The following is a 20,223-nucleotide window of genomic DNA, read 5'->3' as shown; positions in this document are numbered from 1 at the left end:
TCTGCATCTTCTGCTCAGTCCGGGTATAGCTCAACAGAGCAGTTTAGGAGCCAGCTTGGTGTCTTTCTGGAAAAATGTGTTTGATTCCAAACTTCAGTGCAAGCAGGGATTTGCTGATTTCATTTATGCTGAGCCTTATTTCTGAATGCTGGGGCCCTGCTTGCTTTGTCCTAACACGGTGGAATTTTCTCTGTGGGGAAACTTATACTGCTGACTCATTGCATCAACTCAAAACAGATTTATGTTTACAAAGGCAAAAAAACACTACCCTTTTCTTTCTTACATTTCCCTAGTTATATTGGATTTGTTATTCCTACAGAATACCTGCTATCTCCTGGAGCAGCCCACATAGGAGCTCGCTTTGAACTGGGTGGTTCAGACACAGCTTTCTGTGGAACTGCTCTCAGCTGGTGCACTCAGAGAAACGCAAAGGTGCTGTGATTTCCAGGCTACCAGAGCGTGTTTTCCTCACCATGGGGCAGTGTCCCCTGCCCTCCCACATGGCTGTGCCTGTGGCAGGACACAGACACTCCTCAAGTTTAATCTCCACCTTGTTGACATGGTCCCATCACACCCAGCATGTCCTTCAGCCTGTCTGTCCCATCGGCCCACCAAGGACACTTCTTTCTGTGTATCCCTGTATTTCTTTAACGATTCGATGTACAAACGTTCAACATTTACACAATATTTCACCTCTACAAAACGACGTTACTTTCATTTTCAAAATACGGCACAGGTTAAAGGCTCCGGAATTGCACAAGGCCTTTGGGCAAGCAGCTGCCGAGCAGCACAGCCATGTTCTGAACACACCGGAGTCTGTCACTGTTCGCTATTTTATTAAACCCTCGGCTTGTAACTGAGGAAAAGAACCACGGGCTACACTGAATTTGCTGAACAGGCAAGAAAACCTGAGCACCCTTTCCAAGGAACGACAAGACAGAAAGATGGCTGTTTAACACAGCGGGATTTTATGGCCGGAGGTGAGGGCCGTGAGGGGACGGGGGGGGGGGGGGGGGGGGGGGCGCGGGGAGGGCGTGAGGGGCTGGCCCCGCCCCCTGCCGCCCCTTACCGCCCCCTACCGCCCGCAGCGCCCTGTCAGCCTCCGCAGCGCCCCTGGACCGCGACCCGTTGGGACTCCGCCCACATCCCAACGGCCTGCCCTCAACCACCCAATCAGCGGGCACTTCCTGCAACCCCGCCAACCAATGACAGCGCTCCACGAAGGGCAGCGCCGTTGGGGGCGTGTTCAGAGGCGGGCCCGCTGTTGAGAGGCGGTGATATCAGCCAATCAGAGCGCAAAGCCGGCGGCTGGGCGGGCGGACGGGCGCGCCGTTCGCCAATGGGAGAGGCTGAGCGCCGTGAGGCGGGGGTGGGGCTGGCGCGCGGCAGATAGGCGGGCGGCGGCGGGCGCGCGGGCACGTGACGGAGGTGAGGGGAGCCCGGCGGCGGCGGCGGCGGCCGGGGCGGCGGAGGGTGAGTGTGTCCGTGCGTGCCCTCCCGCTGCGGCTCCGGAACATCGGGGCGGGGGAAGCGGAAACGGACTCGCCCGCGGCGTGTGGCGGTGGGGGAGCCCGGCCTGTCGTGGGGCGTGCGGCGGGGCGCTGCCGGGCCCGGGGGGTGGGCGGCCCGTGCGTGCTCCCGGCCCCATCCCGCGGGTGGGAGCAGGCGGGGAGCCCCGGAGTCGGGGCGAGAGGGGCGGCCTGGGGAGGCTCCCGAGGCCGGGGGCAGGCGCGGGGCTGCGGCGGCGGCGCCGGGTCCCGCCCGGCACCCGCAGGGCTCGGAGCGGCCTGGGGGAGCGGCGGCTCTTCTGGTAAGTTCTGGGAGCGGCGCTCCGGGCAGCGGCTGCCGCTGGGGCCGCGTGGTGGAGCCGGGAGGGAGGCGAGGGTCGCACGTAGCTGTGGGCAGCGCCTGGTTTAGGTTTTATCTGCTACGTGTTCCGTGTCGGAAATAATCCTGGACGTGCTGCCCAAGAAGCCCCGCAGAGAGAGGTCAGGAGGGGCTGCAGAGCGCGGCGTGGGCCTGGTGGGGCTGTGCGAGGGGAAGGAGAAGCCTCTGGAAGGGGGGAGCTCATGGCGCGGAGCTGGAGTCCCAACAGGTGAAGTGCAGGAGAGGAATCTGCAGCAGGAAGGCGTGAGAATTTAAAGGAATTGAAATGCCTGCTTTGATTTTTGTCCCCCAAATATCGTTCGCATTGGGTGTCTTTAAAACAGTGTATAAATGACATCTCATTTGTCATTTCTGGCTGAGGATTGTACTGTGTGCTTTTAAAAGAAAAAAAAACCCATGCTTTGAATTAAAGCATGTACAGCACGCTGCTTTCTTATCTGTACTGATTCTGAAGTGTGAACTTTCATATGCAGGTTTGTGGTTCAGAACTTTCTAGGCTGCAGAAAGAGAAATGCTGCAGGTGATTTGGTTGTGAAGGGAAATGGGCATGTGTTAATGGCAGTAGTAATGGTAAAGGTCCACACCTCAACATGATCAGTGTTAACATAACTAATGCTGCAGAGCTTCTGCAGATCATCGTGGAAAACTCTTTCTGGAACTTATTTAGAGTATGTTAGATGTCTGAAAACTGGTCTCTAGGCATGTAATGTATTTCTAAATGTAGTGTGTTGACTTCACGTCGTCAAGTAAGCATATTTATCACATGGGCTTTACGGGACACTCTTGCACGTTGTGATTTTGGTTGTTGCTGAAGTACTGCAAAGAGATAGCAGAGCTATAATAATGTATGAGCTAATGCAGATAAAATAATGGTTAAATATAGGTTGGTATATATATTACTCTAGGTTCACACTGAAGTACCTGACTTCAAAGACTGCTTTATTCTTAATTTGGCTGCATTTGATGGGCTTATGCAAAACACTTAATAAAATTAGGAAAAGGTCTGAGTAAAACTTTGTGTTTGTATTAACTTCTAGTATTTCTAGTTAAAAAAAAACATTATAAAGAAGATACTTGTACAATTTACAGGCAGCATCACAAGCTCTGTATGATATGTAAACTGCTTTTTGGGGTCAACTGCCCTCCTAGGAAGGGAATCTAGTGTAAAATAATAAGAAAGATTTGAAATTCCATCAGATTACCCCCTCATTTGGTGTGCTGTAGCACTACCCCCTGAGTAAATGAATAAATCCTTCACAGAGAATGCACTGACACTTGTACTTAGCTCTGTCTTCTACTTCCTTTTCTGGCCTTTGATTTTCTGCTTCTGGTAGTAATCATGGTGGCAGCCTGTTCTTGCTGGAATCAGTTCTGTAGCAGAGCAAACTTGAATTGATTTCTAGGTGTGATGGTCTCAAAGATCTTGGGGTCCCTCCAGATCTGCCCCCATTAATATAATTTTCCTAGCAGCCCATCTGTTTTATGAGGTCAAAAAGCCTCATGGTTCTGTCTTACCCTCCAAGGACTTGCAGTTCTGCAGGAAGGATATCTGTGCTGACAAACAGTATCTGCTTTTTGCTTCTGTACTGTATCTGCACTGTTGTACATTATTTTTAGAAACTGGCATATTTGAAATGCCTATTAAAAGCAAGCTTTGTTGCTGTCCCTTTTCACACCTAATCCCTTGCCTGGTTTGTGCTCTCTACAACCCAAACAGGAGGCAGCTTTTTTTGTGGGGCTCTCTAAGAGAGGTTTGGCTAATCCTTTCCAGGAGACTTCTTCCTCATGTAGAAGTGTATCCCAGCCACTCCTTACTGAAAAAAAAAAAAAAGGTGTAGGAGGGTGAGCCACCACCATGGAGAGTTCTTGCCTCTCTTCTTTTGTTTGTAAGGTGGTTTTCTTTAGCCTTGTCTGCTGTTCATTGAGTTAGGATGGTAAAGGCAGAATCTTCACAATACTGGAAGCTGTCCAGCAGAAAAACAGTATTTCAGAGGAAAAAGTGTTGTCTGCATTATATGAGTTGTTGTATATGCATGAACATAATCTTATATCCCCTTTTGAGGGGTGCTGAGGCACTGTACTGATTGTTGAAATTACAGTATTTGCCCTCACAGTTTCCAGCTTCACCATGGTGTCCATCCCCCAAATCTGCCTAAAGACAGATCAGGCAGGTGCAGGGGACAGAGTGCACAGTCCTACCACTTGAAACTGTGGTATTGAGCTGGCTCTGCTGCCAACAGTTTTATTTCCTCTGTCCTTGGCTACTGACTTTCACTGGTGCTGCTACAACTCTTTTTGCTTTTGCTGCTGGGTTGGCCTGGGCTATTGATTCAGGGTTAGAATAACATGGCAGAAGGACTTGGAGCCATCTTCAGCCAGCGGCTGCTTCATCATGAGGCTGTGTAAACAGTTACCCTGGCACCGCAGAGGAGGCAGGATGTGGAAGGCAGAGGGATTGTCAGATGTAGAAGAGGTTTCCTCTGCTCTTCAGTAGTTCTGACTTTAGGAAATGAGTGCACTACCAAGTAGGGTAAGTGAGCCTTTGCTCAAAACCCACAGAACTCTCATTTGGGAGGGAAAATGTATATCTGTGTCTCAGCCTTTCTGTTCCTGTCTCCTTGCAATTTTTTTTGTGTTGTGATGAATCATCTTTATGTTTGACTTTAAATTTTTCTTCCCTAATTCTTGCCTTGCATGAGGCATTGTGCTTGTTTTCACTGGCATGCTTCTGCTGTGGATACCACACTGAAACCCAGTGTTGGGAGCACAGGACTTTGCTAGCGGGTTTTGTTCTTCCTTTGCTTAAGTCACTCAGCTGAGACTTCAGGTACTGCTGAAAGAGAAACCATTGATGCTCTTCAGGTTAAATTGCATAGGTGTTGTTTGTAATATGTGTCTTATTTTCATGGATCTATTTAGTTTGACTCTTTAATTATTTTTTAAAAAGAGCAAGCAGTAAATCAGATAGCCAGTAGCCATTCAAATGTAGTTATACATTCTGAAATATGCTGTATTAAGGACTGGCTTGATGAACCACTGAAATAGATTAGTAACCAAGGAGATGATTAAACTGGTTTTGCAGGCTCTGTTTGACCTGACAGGGGAGTTACTAAACAGTATGTTCTGGAAGAATGATAGCAGGGGACTTGAAGATCCTCTCTATGGGCAATTTCACTCTCTTCTAGGGGACGTGTATGTTAGGGAGAGTAGTGACAACTGTCTGTTGTATGAGTGCTTCCAGTGTTGTACCAATAATAAAGAAGAACTTTCTCCGTTATGCCCAGAAAAAGGGGAATTCTAAATAAAAATTAATCTGTGAAGATGCATGACTTTGAGAGCCTTGAATCCAAAGGTAGCAGTCACTTAGTCCTGCATGGTAGGAGTTGTGCTGTTGGAGTAAGATCCTGATTCTGTTTCTGAATCCCCCTCCAATTTGGTTTTGATTTTACTTTGTGAAAAAGTAAAGTCTGTAGTGCAGATGTTCCAGGAGACTGTTTCCAGCACTCTGCTGTAGATCTTACAAATACTGGGGTAAAATGTTTCAGCCTTTTGGCAATCAGGTGCACAGTGCTTTAGTGTCAGCTCTGAAGTTTTCTGGGGTAGAGGCTGGCCATGGGTGTGTGCAGAGAGAACAAGTAATCTGTAGCACTGACAGTCTCAAACTTTGGGATTGCAGTGGTTTCCCCTTCAATCTGAGTGGTGTGCCAATGTCTGTAAGTGACTGAAGACCTTATTAAAAAAAAAAGTACATGGAGTTATCTCTGACTTGAAACGTTGTTATGGTGAAAGTGATGGTTACACTGAAGTAGAATTGAGACGTCAGAAGCTCTCACCTGTTATGGAAGTGTTCCTTTGTTAATGGCTTTTGGCAATTGCATGATCAGAAATACACCAACCTTCAGAAATACTGCAGTTTAACCTGAGGAAGGGAGGTGCAGGCAGAGTAAAAATGGCTAAAGATGGTAATTGCTTGGAAATTGGACACTTTTTAAGGAAGAAGTCAGATCATAATGGAGTAGCTGAGAGTGCCTGAAGGTTAGGCTCCATTTGAGGTGGCTAACTGAAAACCTGTAGTTGCCAGCAACTTAAAAGTTCCACTGAAAAATTGATTTATACCTGTTTTTATAAAACCTAAGTTGTGTTTCTCTCCCCCTCACCTCCTCTTCTATTTAGGAATAACCTAATTTACTAGGGCATAATTGTGTTTATGTTGTGTCCCTAAGGATTGTGTAAAGTGAATTTGAAATTTTTTCCTGTAGCTGTACATCCATTATGGATAGAAGTAGCTTTTTAAATACCAAAAATGTGTGCTTCACTTAAATTGCTCTTCTGAGAACATAGTGCCTTTTTTCTATAATTTAGTCAGCTTTTTATATTGTTTCAGGTTAAACAGAATAAGGAGTTTGGCATGATAACTGGCAGTTGCAGCAGAAGCTACCAGCCTGTACTCAAGGTATATGAATGGTAGCTTATGTTGAATTTGGGACTGATTTAATATGTAGGAAGTGTCCTAAGCAGCTTTCTGCAGGGGTATAAACTTGTGACAACTGCTTGCCAATGACTGTAAAAGAGGTAAGGACATGAAACTGGATTAGCTTCTCTTCAGACTTTTTTCTTTTTTTGGTGGAGGGTGATGAAACTTGCCTGGTAACTTGACCATGAAATACTTCTCTCTTGAAATGAGGTTCAGCAAGGCCTCAAATTCAGACAGAGCATTAAATGATGAGTGTGGCAGGGTAGATACCTGTGGCTGTATCAGGAGCACAGACATGCAGCAGCAGCAGACTTCTGCTGTGTGGTCCCTGGAATTGTCTGGTTTCACTAAGATGCTTTGACAGAAGAATTTCTGAGGCCACGGGCCTTTGCCACTTGGGTGTGAGCATTTACCGAAGTCCATTTGCTGCTGACAAATATTTTTGAAGGGTTGTAGTTGAGGTGGGATTGTGAAGTAGGTAATTATTACTTATGGAGTCAGTACTGGCAGGAAAGTTGTGGGGGATGATTTAATTATTTCACCAAAACTTTCATGCTGGTTGGCTACTGGTGAGATTACTTAAAGGATTACTTGCATGCTAAACCTTTAATACCCTTTGCACAAGGTTGGGAGGAGGGGTGCAAAAACTCCTTCCTTTTAGGAAAGGAGAGAATTGGCTCATTTTTAACCATGGTATATTTTTAAGATTAACTTTGTCGTATCATTTTCCAAATCATGATGTGCTCATTCTGCCTGCATAATATAATTTGAAAGCAGTTATAAAACTGTATTATCTTCCTGAATTTGGCTCTATTTTAAAAATATTTAGTGAAGCCCTATTGGTAAGGTAAGACAAAATGAAACCTGTGCCATGGAGAGGTGTATTTGTGCTGTTTCATCCATGGTTGCTTCAGTCACACAGGGCACATCCAGAGTTCTAAAGATCACTTTTTCTGATGAAGTGTCAGGCTCTTGTTTCTGTATTGCTTTTATGCTGCTGGGTATGGGTTTATTCAAAGAACATGTTATCTGTGCAAGAATTTGCAGCTCCAAGGGTACTGATGTCTGCTTGACCCTTTTCAGTCCTTGGTTTTGTGTTGTGGCTCTCACACTAATAAGAGCTGTTTTGAGGTCTGAAACTGTTTTCAGTTTTGGCTGTACATCGTGCATTAAGCAAACAAGCTTTGCTCATATATAACAGCCCTTGGAAGTTTTTGTCAGCTATTCCTTCTGGAATGATTGTCCTTTTGGCTCAGAGGTGTTTGGGTGCAGTTGCCTGAGCTGAGTGAGGGAGCTCTGTGCACATGCATTTGGACTATAATCCTCAAGGCCATCACTATTGTTGGAAAACTGGCTGCAATTGCATGTTCCTGTAGTGGCAAACTGGACATGACCTCAGCTCAAGTCTTTAAAATACAATTTTGTTGCAGTTATAAAACTGCAGTTGTAAACTTTTAAAATCCTCTCTGTCATTAGAAGTAAGTTAAAGAATAATCTAAGAATGGTAGATCTAGTATGCAGCGTAGTCTTGGAAAATTGGATAATGCTGATAAGCTTTTGAGAGTGTAAACTCTTTTAGTTGCCTAAACATGCTTTGGAAAGTTGAAAGTTTGTTTCCTAGCATGATCTTAAACCCCTACAGGCACTGTTAACTCTGCTTGAGTTATGTTTGAAAGTCTGCAGGGCTGCAGTGTGAGGTAGGACTGTAAGGGAAGGAGGAGGGGATGTTTGGTTTTATACTTGTTTCCAAAAAAAACCAAAAAGTCAGTCTCAGTTATACCTCTGGTTTTGGCAGGAAGATTTGGAGTGGGATTCAAAGGAGAAAAGATGAGCAAAGTGCAGCTTGTTGTGAGGGTTTTGGGCAGATAAAACTGAGTAGAGTTCTGGGAATGTTGCCTTCTGTATCAACCTAAAGATGCAGTGATCTTGTCGTTTTTCTAGGAGGAAAGTCAAATTGAAAAACCATTTTACTCACAAGATATTTTAAGCTACAGCTTGCCAATATCTATCCTGTTTTAGGTGTGACGATGTGCTGAGCACCTTATGAATTAGTTTACATGTGATATTTTAATTCTGTAAGGCTTCAGTTAACAGCTACTCTTTCCTTGGTCATCTTGTTAAATTAGAGATTGAAAGAAGGGAATTGAATTAAGTGGCAGTTTCCAGGAGCTTCAACTGCTTATTAGCATCTGCCAGTAGTAGCAATAACTGTTGGCAGTAATTCTACATTAAAACCTGGGGAAGGGGTTTGATTATTGAAAACCCCAGAACTCTGCATTTGAAAGGACAAAAAATATATTGAACAGGAGTTGAGGATTGGGTAGTCTGGAAAAATTATTATTTTTGAATAAAATGGAAAATTTTATTTCCATTTCTGGACTGATTGGAAGTTTCAATTCCTGCATGGTCTATTTAAACTCCTTCATAAGCATGAAATAGGTTTTCTTTTTAGGCTTTTACAGCCACGTATGTTGTGCTGTCATGTATGTGTCTGCTGTCCTGCTTGTGGACTGTGACAGTCTAAGAGCAAAATTATGGCACTTCTGCATGATGTGCAGAACATGTACATGTAGTTCTCCACTGAGTTAATGTCTGTTTGATATTAAATACTTACCTTTATGTTGTGTTCCTTCCCAGCTTTTAGAGCTGTCTCAGGCAGATGCTGTAAATTAACAGAGCTGGAGAGATAAGTTTGCACTTCACCTGTTGCCTTGGATGCTCTGATTTGTACTGAGAAGCATCGTGTTGCTCTGTGTGCAGTGCTGGCTTGACCACTTTGCCTTGTCCTGTTTATTCAGAACATGGAGCTGAAATGGCTGCTGTGGGTGACCCTGCTAGCCCTTGGGATCCTTGCTGTCCAGACACATGATACAGATGAAGACAATGATGCTGATGATGTAGTTGATATTGAGGATGACTTGGATGATGGTATTGAGGATGTAGAAGAGTCAAAGTCTGAAACAAGCAGTGCTCCTCCAGCTCCAAAGGTTTGACATAGAATTTCTTTTAACAATTGAATTACTTCTTGTGTTTTGGTTAATGTGAGTGATCAGAATTGTCTTTATTTTCTTAACCTGTTGTAATATTATAAAAGATGTTATCTAGGAGTAGGGCTTGGAATTAAGGTTGGCTGCTTTGTTCCTGTTTTCATGTTTCCCATGTTCTTCCAGAAGACTTAGATCTACCCTTGAAATCTGTGATGGGAATATCAGGAGTTGAAGCTAAAATTTCCAGTTAGGTATATACTTGAGTTTTAGTTGCAGACAAGAGCACAACAACTTGGCACAAGCAGCAGTATTTATGTAATTTCTGTGTTTATGCTTCAAGAATGTCCAGGTGAGCTGTACTTGAATGTAGGAGGGAGTGTGAGCTTTACATGCCTGTATTTCTGTAGAATAAAGAACGTGTCTTGCAAGGTGCATAAATGCCCCCCTTTTCCAACAGGTTACTTACAGGCCCCCTGTCCCAACTGGTGAAGTGTATTTTGCGGAATCTTTTGATAAAGGAACTCTGGATGGGTGAGTAGAATCTGAGGGATGATTTGGTACAGCAAATAATGTAAAATCCTGGTGAAAGGCAATGAAACCCTCCCTGCAGAACTTGTGTTATGCAAAGCTGAACCAAAGGGCCCCTGTTCAGTTGGATTACAGTAATGACTTCTTGAGGCTAGGTGTTCAGGTGCTGAGTTAAATCAGTATTTCCTTAAGTTCTAGTAATAAAGGGAACATGAGGCCTTTACACATGGCTTTTTTACTTTCCTCAGCTGATGTGAGGATGGTAAGATGCTCCTTCTGGTTTATTTGGATGGTTTTTTTGGTTGGTTTTTTTTTTTTCAGGAGCAAGATACTTGCTCATGAGGCCATGGTCCTACCTTGGGGTGGGAAGTAGCAGACACAGAAAAGTTTGCAGGTTTGGGAGTAGAACTCCTCAGGGGATCAAGATCCTGGGGTGTAGTCATGAGACAGCAAGGGCTACCTTATCTTAAGGGCAGGATTTTTAGTGTGTGTATGGTGGAGGGGAAATACAGTTTTCCAACCATTGGCTGTCTGTCTTCTAGATGGGTCCTTTCCAGAGCTAAGAAAGATGATACAGATGATGAGATTGCCAAATATGATGGTGAGTCCAACCTAGGTTTTGGATGATAAGTGTTTCTGATGCCGTTTGTCATGTATGAAAAAGAGGTGCAAGTCTTTATTTTCTGTTTCTCAGCTAAAATTATATCCACTGAAGAAAATGAGAGGGATGTTCATATAAAATGTAGTTCTGATTTAAACAAAATATCCACTTGGAGATTTTAAGATAAATGAGTGTTTGGTCAATTTCCTCCCCAGGTAAGTGGGAAGTCCAAGACATGAAGGAAACAAAGCTTCCAGGAGACAAAGGGCTTGTAATGGTAACCCGAGCCAAGCATCATGCAATTTCGTCCAAACTTTCCAAGCCATTTGTGTTTGATACCAAACCCCTTATTATACAGTAAGTAAAGAATTATTTGATGTTCTGTTGATTCCAGGGTGACATGATACCAAGCTGAGGTTAACTCCATAGCTGAGCTTTTGTTGACTGGGGGTCTGGATGACACAAGATACTGTAACACATTATTACACTGTTTTAAGTAAGAGTAAAATAGTAACCCAGATTCCCAAAGTGGGGAGTTAGTAACAGCATGGGTCCTTTTGAAGCCTGGAACAGGAAGAAGTCTCTGCAAACTAGTCTTGGTAACCTGTCTTGTAGCTTCAGTTCACTTGATTTAATTGTGGTAACAAGGTCAGGCAACTGACTTTTGTACTGCTAATTGTGGAAGTCCTTGTCCTTTTGAAAGCATGCTGGTCTGTAAGTAGGTCAGTGCACTTTCTTATACAGTAAACTGCCCCCTGTTTCTGAGGGGAAGTGGACAGAGGGGTAAAAATGCATTTGTTTCCTCCTTCCTGTGTCTTAGTTCATTTGCCATGGAAGATGAGCACCTTACATAGGTCACAACTGTTGTAGCTTAATCTATTTGCATGTGTGTTAGACTAACAAGCCAGGGGAAAAACATAATGCAGTGAGAACAGTTGAATTGTGCACTACTAGTGATGTTATCAATTTTAAACAAAGAATAAATTAACTTGTATTTGCACAAGATAATGAATTGATCACTTTGCTTTGCACTGTTTAGTTTTGGTTCAAAATACAAGGCTAAAAATAAAGCCCAGTGGTCATCCACTCCAGCTGCTGGCATTGTGAGAGGATCAAACATGCTGAGCTTATTCCTGACAGAGATATTCTGCCTTTTTCAGGCTCCTTGGCATCCCTAAATACTGTTGTATGTTTATAACCCTAAAGGGACTTCTCCTAAAATCCAATTGTTTTTGCTTTGTAGTCTTGCAAATTGAATTGTCTGTTTACTGTAGTAGTCGTGGGGAAAAGAACTGGTTTGCTTCAATCCCTGTTGCAGTGTCATATGCTGGAAAGCTTTTTCTTCCTGCTCTCTACTTCTAGGTCATTATTGTCTAGGCCAGCATTCAGTTTCTTTAACCTCTTCTGTCAGGTTAATTCTTCTAAATCTTCAATTTTAACTGTTTCTCAGGTTCTTGTGAATATTTTCTTAGTCCTCATGTCTTTATGTATCTATATGATGGTATCTTTAATGTTCACTGGGTAAGTGATTTAAAGCAAACAACAACAAAGCAGTGTTACTGTTAATTTGTACTGACAAAATTGTAATTGTGTATTACAAAAATAATTTTTCCTCCTGTATAACATGTGCTCTCCTCTCTTCTATCTGAAACTAAAATTAGGTATGAAGTAAACTTCCAGAATGGAATAGAGTGTGGTGGGGCCTATGTGAAATTGCTTTCAAAAACCCCTGAGTTGAACCTGGTGAGTAATGCTCCTACTTTTGGGTATTAGCTGGGAAAGAACTTGAAGCTTTTTCACTTTGCTTTTTTCTGAAGAAACCTTTTTAGTGACGGCGATGGGGCCTTCACTTGATTGCCCAAGTACTTTGCACTCAGCATTTTCCCAGTGCTTTCAGTTGGAGAGGATAAGTATTGAAATGTGACAGCCACTTGAGTGGGAACTGAAGTTCCCTTATAGCTGAGCAGTTGTAGACCTTTGCCAAACTCTGCAATACTTCAGATTTTCCTGGGTTCTAGAAAGAAAAAGGAGGTGCTTAGGAGAGTGGCCAGCTCCTAAGGCCTAAGAACTGCATTTTGTCCTCTCACTGAAGTGGTTTAGCCTGTTCAGACAAAGCTGAATGCTGGGTAACCTTGCTTAGGCTCTTGTAGCCTATGGGTTTTCTTTAGCCATTTTCCTAGACTTCATAAGATGTACTTTTTATGACTTGTTATCCATCCTTTTTTTCTGCAGTCTCATTGGAGTTGTATTATTAATGCAATTTCCAAACTATTAAAAAATTCCAAAACAACCACAAACACCCAGAACACAACTTGACTGCCTAATCAGTTTCATATGTGCATTGAATTTTCAGATAACATTAGCAAGAACAGACTTGAAGAGTTCAGTGATGATTATATCCAGTTAGAGCTTAGACTGAGGCATACCCCAGTTCGTAAGTGCAGACTAAGTGCAGCTTGGCTTTACTTTTAGTGCTGCTTATTACTTTGTGTGAAAGGAACTCAGTGGCCTTGCTAGCCTTTCATTATTGCCAGTAGCTGATACTTCTAATGGATGGCTTTTCAAATACTTTGTTGTAATGTAGAGATATATCTAAACATTGTAATATCCAAAATATTTTGGATAATACCTGAATAGCTGGTGTTTTCCATGTGGAAAGTGGAGCTCAAGGGTGCAAAATTAAATAGCTGGGATGGTTCTTAGCATATTATTTTTTTCTGGAGGCTTATATGAGGAACACAAGCTTCTGTGTGGAGACTTCATGGGCTTGATATTCAGGTTGCAGAATAGTTTTTAACGAATTGGGAATTCTTAGGCCAGACAATGACTTAAGTTGTATTTCAAAATAACGGAGTGAGGTATTGTGTTGTTTTATAGGATCAGTTCCATGACAAAACTCCATATACAATAATGTTTGGCCCTGACAAATGTGGAGAGGACTATAAATTGCACTTCATCTTCCGGCACAAAAACCCCAAGACCGGCAAATACGAGGAAAAGCACGCAAAGCGCCCAGATGCAGATCTGAAGACTTACTTTACTGATAAGAAGACTCATCTTTATACTCTAGGTATGGTGGCTGCTAATTATGCATATTAATAATTACTACATCTTCTGCAGCAGAAACTCAAAGTGAGCCAGATGAACAGGTGAAGATTTGTGCCAATGCACCGTACAACTAAAATACATATGAAAGCTTCAAATGCAAAAACTGATTGTCTGTGCAAAGGCTTATTTCATCCTTCCAGAAAGTCTTGATTCATGTAAGAGAGGTCATGTGACTTGAACTTAATACTTAAAGGAGAACTGAATTTCAGGGCTGTTGTAAGTAACTTGAGCTAAGTATATTTGAAATAATTATCAGCATACATAAACTGCCTGAATACTGCCTCTGGGTAACATGGGGTACACTGAGCTTTAGAGGCATCATAGTTAGGTTTAGTTTTATTTGGGTTTTTTTCTGCTTTCATGCACCAGACAAACTCAAGAGTTCTTGAAATAGTATATTTCTGGTATATTAATTATGATCAAAATCTTTCAGGAAGTACTTAGGAGGGTCTCTTCTTTTCCTACTACAGAGACAGCAGTAGATAAAGAAGTGAGATTAAAATCCTGTAAGTCAGTAGTTGGAAGTCTTAGTCTGGAGTAGAATATGAGTATATACATTCTTACTACTAAAGCAATACTTCCTGTGCCAAAGTCAACTTGTTGTGGTAACTGCTAAATCATTTTACAAACCTCCATGCTTTTAACACATGTAGGATCTCTGCCAGGAGTCTGCCTTCTCTCAGGGTGAGATGTGGTACATCATCACTAGTTGCACTTTGGTGTAAGGAGAAAGGTTCTTAGCAGTTCTTGAAAACAGTTGATGGGTAGGTGGTAGCTTGGGTTGTACAGTGAAGTTGAGTGATGCTTTATGACTCATGCTTTGTATAGTACATGCAATGCCTACATCAACTTTTTTCCTTACAGTCTTGAATCCTGACAATACTTTTGAGATACTAGTTGATCAAACAGTTGTCAACAGTGGGAATTTGCTAAATGATATGTCACCTCCTGTGAATCCACCCCGAGAGATTGAGGACCCAAATGACCAGAAGCCCGAGGACTGGGATGAGAGGCCAAAAATCCCAGACCCAGATGCTGTTAAACCAGATGACTGGTAAGGTGCTGGAAGGGTGGAATTGAGGGAATCTTAGCCTCATAATTTTGTCCTGATCAAAATTAGTAGTACTACTTTGCAGTTAGCACCTTGATATGCCATGAGGCACATGTGTTAGGATTGCAAGGCAATTCCTTTTGGAAATCATGGAGTGACCCTGACACAAGGGAAGGTGGCTGGCTGTCTAGAGCAGTGGGCTTGTTCAGAGTCTGTAGAATCATAGCTTGGGCTTAAGAACTTAAATGTTGTCTATGTTAACACATAATGCTCTGCCCTCAAGGGATGAGGATGCTCCTGCAAAGATCGCGGATGAAAACGCTGTGAAACCAGAGGGCTGGCTGGATGATGAGCCAGAGTATGTAGCAGACCCTGATGCTGAGAAACCTGAAGATTGGTAAGTTTGCTAGTTCTTGCAAATGGCAGCAATTATTTCATTCATTGGTACTGATGTTTGCAGTTCATTGTTGCTTGCTGACAAAGTTGCTGTTCTGGCTATTTTTCTTCAAAAAATAGTGGTCTGAGGACTCAGGTTCTGCATTCACCTCCACATTTTTCAACTCTTCTGTGACTGTAAGCAGAACAGGGCAGGGATGTTCACCTTGAAGTAGAACCTACTTGGAAGGGGCAGTGGGGGAGACTGTGCTCAGGATCTGGCTTTTGTTGATCTGTGCCTCACAGTTAGTCTTTGAAACTTTGTATAGCATAAGTCTGTAGATAAATATACTGCAGAAGGAACAAGATTTCGATGTCTTCATTTAGTGGTAGGAATTTAGATTTTCCCAGAAACCAGACATTGAGCCTTATTCTGTGTGAAGGCAAGGGCTGGAATTCAAAACTGAGTTTGCCTTTTCAGGGATGAAGATATGGATGGTGAATGGGAGGCACCTCAGATTGCAAATCCTAAATGTGAGGCAGCTCCTGGCTGTGGTACCTGGCAGCGCCCAATGATTGACAATCCAAACTACAAAGGCAAATGGAAGCCTCCTATGATTGATAACGTGAACTATCAGGTTTGTGTTTTCATTGCTTAAGCTGGTGGCTGATAAAGCATCTCTCTCACAAAAAGCAGAATGATTTAGATTCAGCAGATGTAATTAGAAATTCAAGTGCAGTCACGATTGTGCTGTGTTTCAAGTGGACAGATTCAAATGCTTTCTTACCAGGCATCACTTCATTGTATTGATTCCCAAAGACTGATGAGTTGCACCTGTAGATGTTGTAATTAAGTGCAATGGATTGTTATATCTCTCCATTCATAATGGGCTGAAAACTAAGATTTGTCTTCTAGTAGATGAGGCTCAATGTCTTTTGTGTTTTCTAGGGTATATGGAAACCTAGAAAGATCCCAAACCCAGATTTTTTTGAAGACTTGGAACCTTTCAAGATGACTCCCGTCAGTGCTGTGGGACTCGAGTTATGGTCCATGACATCTGACATCTTTTTTGACAACTTTATCATCTGTACTGATAGAGCTGTGGCTGATGATTGGGCCAGTGATGGATGGGGACTGAAAAAAGCAGCTGATGGTGCTGCAGAGGTGAGAGAGGAAGGTTTTATTGTGTGCTGTGGAGTGGAACAGTAGAAGCACCTCTGCTGTTCTCTCTCTGTCTTTATCAATATATACCTGTTTGTGCTAAGGCTGAGGGTTTTGTTAAACCAGGTGGGAGCCTCAATTCATAATTACAGTATGTTAATAGTTGCTATAAGTAATTAAGAGTACTCACTGCTCTCTTCTGAGTTTTTGCTCTGATATTTGGCCCGTTTAGCCTAATTCTTAATTTGTAAGCCATGGGAAAAGTACTTGTGCAGGTTAGCTCTATGATTTTTTTGAGGTCTGAAATACAATGTTTAAAGTTGCAAAAACCCTATTTGAAAATTTTGTAGCTTAAACTTGGCTGCTACAGCTTGCTGTGTGAGGTGGAATTTGACAGTTCTTTTGGTCTTACAGCCTGGTGTTGTGGGCCAGATGATGGCAGCTGCTGAAGAGCGTCCCTGGCTTTGGGTAGTCTACATCCTCACTGTGGCTTTGCCAGTGTTCCTTGTTATCCTCTTCTGTTGTTCTGGGAAGGTAAATGCATTTCCTCTGATAATTAGCTTCATGTTTAAAAGGATGTTCAGTAAAATGTGCCTAAATGTCACAAATAATTGCCTGGGTTTGTCATTGCCTTTCAGAAACAGCCAAGTGCTGCAGAATACAAGAAGACTGATGCTCCTCAGCCTGATGTGGTGGATGATGAGAAGGAAGAAGAAAAAGATAAAGGAGAAAAAGAAGAGGAGGAGGAAGAGGAGGATGTAAATGAGGAAAAGCTTGGTAGGTAAACTACATAATCTTGGATGATGTTCTTCCTGATAGAAAAAACAGTAAGATTGGCAGATATGGAATAAAGTCAGTGGTGAATTGAAGATAAGTCAGGAAGGATAACGTTTTTTGGGGTTTTTACATTTTTTTTTCCCCATTTTCCCTTGAAGAGAAGCAGAAAAGTGATGCTGATCTAGGAAGTGCTAGTCAAGAGGAGGAAGAAGAGGAGGAGGAGGAAGACAGGAAACCTGCATCAGAGGTAAGAGCACCTAATCTTTGAAGGAAGCTTATGCATTTTCTTTCATAGGTTGTGTAGAACTGGCCTTTCTACAGTGTTAAAAGTTAACCTGGCTCATGTGACTCTCCCTCCCAGTTCAGAACTTCAGAAAACTTAATTCCCCTAAAGAATAGGAATTGCTGTGGCTGACTTGAGCAGGCTTGGGCACCCTGCTAAAGGTTCTGCTGCAGCCCCTGCCTTGAGAGGGGAGTTGGAAGGAGCTCCTTGAGGCAAAAGGCTTACTCAGCTTCAGGTGCAGTCAGGATGTGACCTTAAGTGCTCCACACTGGCACAATGACTCAAAAATGGATGGAGTGTTGCTTGAAGTTAAAGGATTCTCCCAGCAAGCAGAAGCTGTTGAGCACTCCCAACAAATGGTGTTCATCCACTGTGAAAACAAAGAATTTGCCTGTTTGTCACAAAGTACTTTCAGCAGTAGGTCCTTTCCAAAACTGAATTCTAGTGTAGAAGTGAAGGTGGATTATTTTTCATAAGTTTTCTCAAAATGGTTATGAAGGGTATATTTAGGTTTTGTTTTATTGATGTTTACACAAATTACTTTCTTGCAGGAGGAAGAAACTGTGAATAGATCACCCAGAAACAGAAAGCCAAGGAAAGATTGAAAAAAGTCATAAGAACTTGATCTGTGATTTCTTTTTTTTTGTTGTTGTTTTCAAACATGGTTCTGGGAGAGGACCTTGGACACCTTACATTGAAACTTGGACAAACCTCAAGATTTCACCATCCACAGGTTCCAGTCACACGATCCAATGTAATGGAGTGTCTAGCAGTAAAATATTTGCAATCATCTGTTTTAAAGAGCATCATTCCTGTAGAAAGAAAGCATTTAATATAATGGGCTGTGGATTTTGGAATGTAACATAACTAACCTTTTCATTTTTGGTTTTAAATATTCTTTTCTGTTCTTAAGTAGATTGGTAGAATTTTTCCAGTCTCAAACCTTGGCTTAATTTAATATATTAATTAGTGAAATATAACAATGAATCTTGAAAGTGCTAGGTGATAAAAATGCAGTTTTATAACTAGTTTTTTTTACAAATATGTAAATTCCTAAATGCACCAATGTCTTTATACCCCAAAAATGTGGTAATTGTTCGAAGCAAAGTTGTCAATGCATTTGACAACACCCCTGCCCTCAAAAGAAAAGACAGCTGGAGGGAGATGTACGGGGAAACCAGTAGTGAAACTCTCTAATCAATCAACTTCATTCTTTTGGGGGGAGGGGAAAGAGGAAGAAGGGGTGGAAGGAAGGGGTTAGGCAGTCTATAAAATATATGCATACTGTGCATGGCTAAAGCCCTGTTAAATGTTGACAAACGATCTAGGATTTGGAGTGGGTCATCTTAATGTGGCATTTAATCCTGCAGAGCTTGCAGACAACCAGGTTTATTTGTCCTTGAACTCTTTTTGTAAAGCTGAGGGTTGCTGGGGAGGTGTGGTTAGGCTGCTTCCCCCTTTGCCCTCTGTTCACCACCGGTGTTTTCCTCTGTGACGATACAGCTCTTCCTGAGAGCAGCTTTGCCTCAGTTGCTGAAGCACTTCATGTTCAGCTCATTGTCAAACTCTACTTCATAGCTAGGCCTGCTCCTTTCCAGGGTCCAAACACTGAATAAGACAGTGTCCCATATCCTCTCACTGTTGTCACTGTATGTCTGCTGTAGAAATGGGGGAGGTAGGCAGGTAGACAAGTTGAACTGAGTATTTGTTAAGGAAAAAAAAACCACAACCAAGATGTCAGTATTGTAGGTGGGGAAGGAGCATGTGGAATCTCTTAACTGGTATGTGGAACTGTTTTAAGTCCTTTTATCTGCTCTTCATGTAACAAGTGCATTCTAAATTATATTGTGAATGTTAGGAAATTCCGATTCCAGCTGAATAAATTTTTTTTAAGTGTTGAGTCTACCATACTACACTGTTTCAAACACCATTTTTTTTTTGTGGAATGCAGGTGAGCACTACAAGAGCATTACCTCTGAGGGTGAGATAGATGTAATTCATTACACTGTACCAAATATGTTTGCATTTGGATGTCTATGTAGATAAACTTTTGCCTTTGTTTAGAATGAAATTAAATGTCATGAAATTATTCTTCTTGCACTGAACTTAAACACTCCAGTGTTGTTTGGTCATATGATAGGTATAGTGTGTGGAATAGTTCCCAGGGGTTGTGGGGGAAGAGTGTTCCAATTACCTTGCAAACAATCTAACCAATTACTAAAAGACTCTTGTTTTGGGGTTGGTTTTTGGTTGTTTTTTTTTTTTAAACACCTCTTGCTTCCTGTCCTTATGTTGTATCCCTTGGTTGTTGTGTTTGAAATATTAGTGATCACAAATGCATAGCAGGATTTCTTGATCTCTCTGCAGTGTACAAATAAACTATTGTAAGCAAGATACTGGAAGTAATTTCAGACTTCTGTTGGGAGCTATTGCATGTTTAGAATGCCTTTGCCTGTTGAACACCTGGTCAATACTGCTCCTTATTGCAAAAATAGCTTATACTCTGACATGGAAGATGTCATAGCTTAAGCATTGCTACTAGCTTGTTCTCAGGACTGTATTTTTATCAAGGAGCAGCTGCTATTTATGACTCTCAGTCCTTTGAGATGAAGTATATGTAAATGGTTTCAATTCAGCTAATGTTTTGAGCACAACATAAAAATTAATTAATCTAATGGTTTTTTATCTTAATATGCAAATTGCCTTAAACTCCCAAACAATCCCTGTGCATACATGTTCTTTCAAAGCATCTAAAGTGAACTTGAGATCTGCTATCAGCTTTTAAATAGCATTATATTAAAGCTAATTGTAAATCTACATTTGCTTCTGCTAATTCTCCTGAAAAAGTCCTGTCTGCATGTTATGGCTTTTTTTGATACCATAGTGTATGCTTTAAATAATCACTACAATAAATGAAGACTTTCCAAAATGGATAGACAAGTTACTTTTTAATCCTGCTTTCTGGCTTGGGTGCCTCAGTTTGACCTTAG

The 20,223-nt window shown here is 42.1% G+C and overlaps 1 protein-coding gene across 4 annotated transcripts; it reads left to right on the top strand.

The window, feature by feature from the left end:
• The first annotated feature begins 1,364 nt into the window (after positions 1-1,364).
• CANX (calnexin) lies at positions 1,365-20,166 on the top strand. Of its 4 annotated transcripts, none has more exons than XM_064387400.1 (15): positions 1,365-1,473; positions 9,160-9,348; positions 9,806-9,879; positions 10,419-10,477; positions 10,693-10,834; positions 12,139-12,220; positions 13,355-13,547; positions 14,450-14,639; positions 14,920-15,033; positions 15,493-15,649; positions 15,961-16,176; positions 16,588-16,707; positions 16,812-16,950; positions 17,109-17,197; positions 17,785-20,166. In XM_064387400.1, the coding sequence occupies exons 2-15, from the start codon at positions 9,163-9,165 to the stop codon at positions 17,836-17,838; spliced, it is 1,815 nt and encodes a 604-aa protein (XP_064243470.1). In that variant the 5' UTR covers positions 1,365-1,473; positions 9,160-9,162; the 3' UTR covers positions 17,839-20,166. The 4 variants fall into 4 exon arrangements, with proteins under 4 accessions (XP_064243470.1, XP_064243471.1, XP_064243472.1 ...); XM_064387401.1 differs by having other exon boundaries at positions 1,372-1,428; XM_064387402.1 differs by lacking the exon at positions 1,365-1,473 and adding an exon at positions 1,703-1,810.
• The last annotated feature ends 57 nt before the right edge of the window (positions 20,167-20,223 follow it).

Source organism: Passer domesticus, chromosome 13, assembly GCF_036417665.1.
Source record: "Passer domesticus isolate bPasDom1 chromosome 13, bPasDom1.hap1, whole genome shotgun sequence".
NCBI classification, from domain to species: domain Eukaryota; kingdom Metazoa; phylum Chordata; class Aves; order Passeriformes; family Passeridae; genus Passer; species Passer domesticus.
Note: the sequence above shows the minus strand (reverse complement) of the source record. Positions and strands in the feature narration are given on the sequence as shown.

Bases quoted from the DNA above. Each gene is read 5' to 3' on its own strand.
- CANX (XM_064387399.1), top strand. From the start codon at position 6,296: ATGATAACTGGCAGTTGCAGCAGAAGCTACCAGCCTGTACTCAAG. The intron at 14,640-14,919 runs GTAAGGTGCTGG...TCTGCCCTCAAG, and splicing joins GCTGTTAAACCAGATGACTG to GGATGAGGATGCTCCTGCAA. The intron at 15,650-15,960 runs GTTTGTGTTTTC...TGTGTTTTCTAG, and splicing joins TTGATAACGTGAACTATCAG to GGTATATGGAAACCTAGAAA.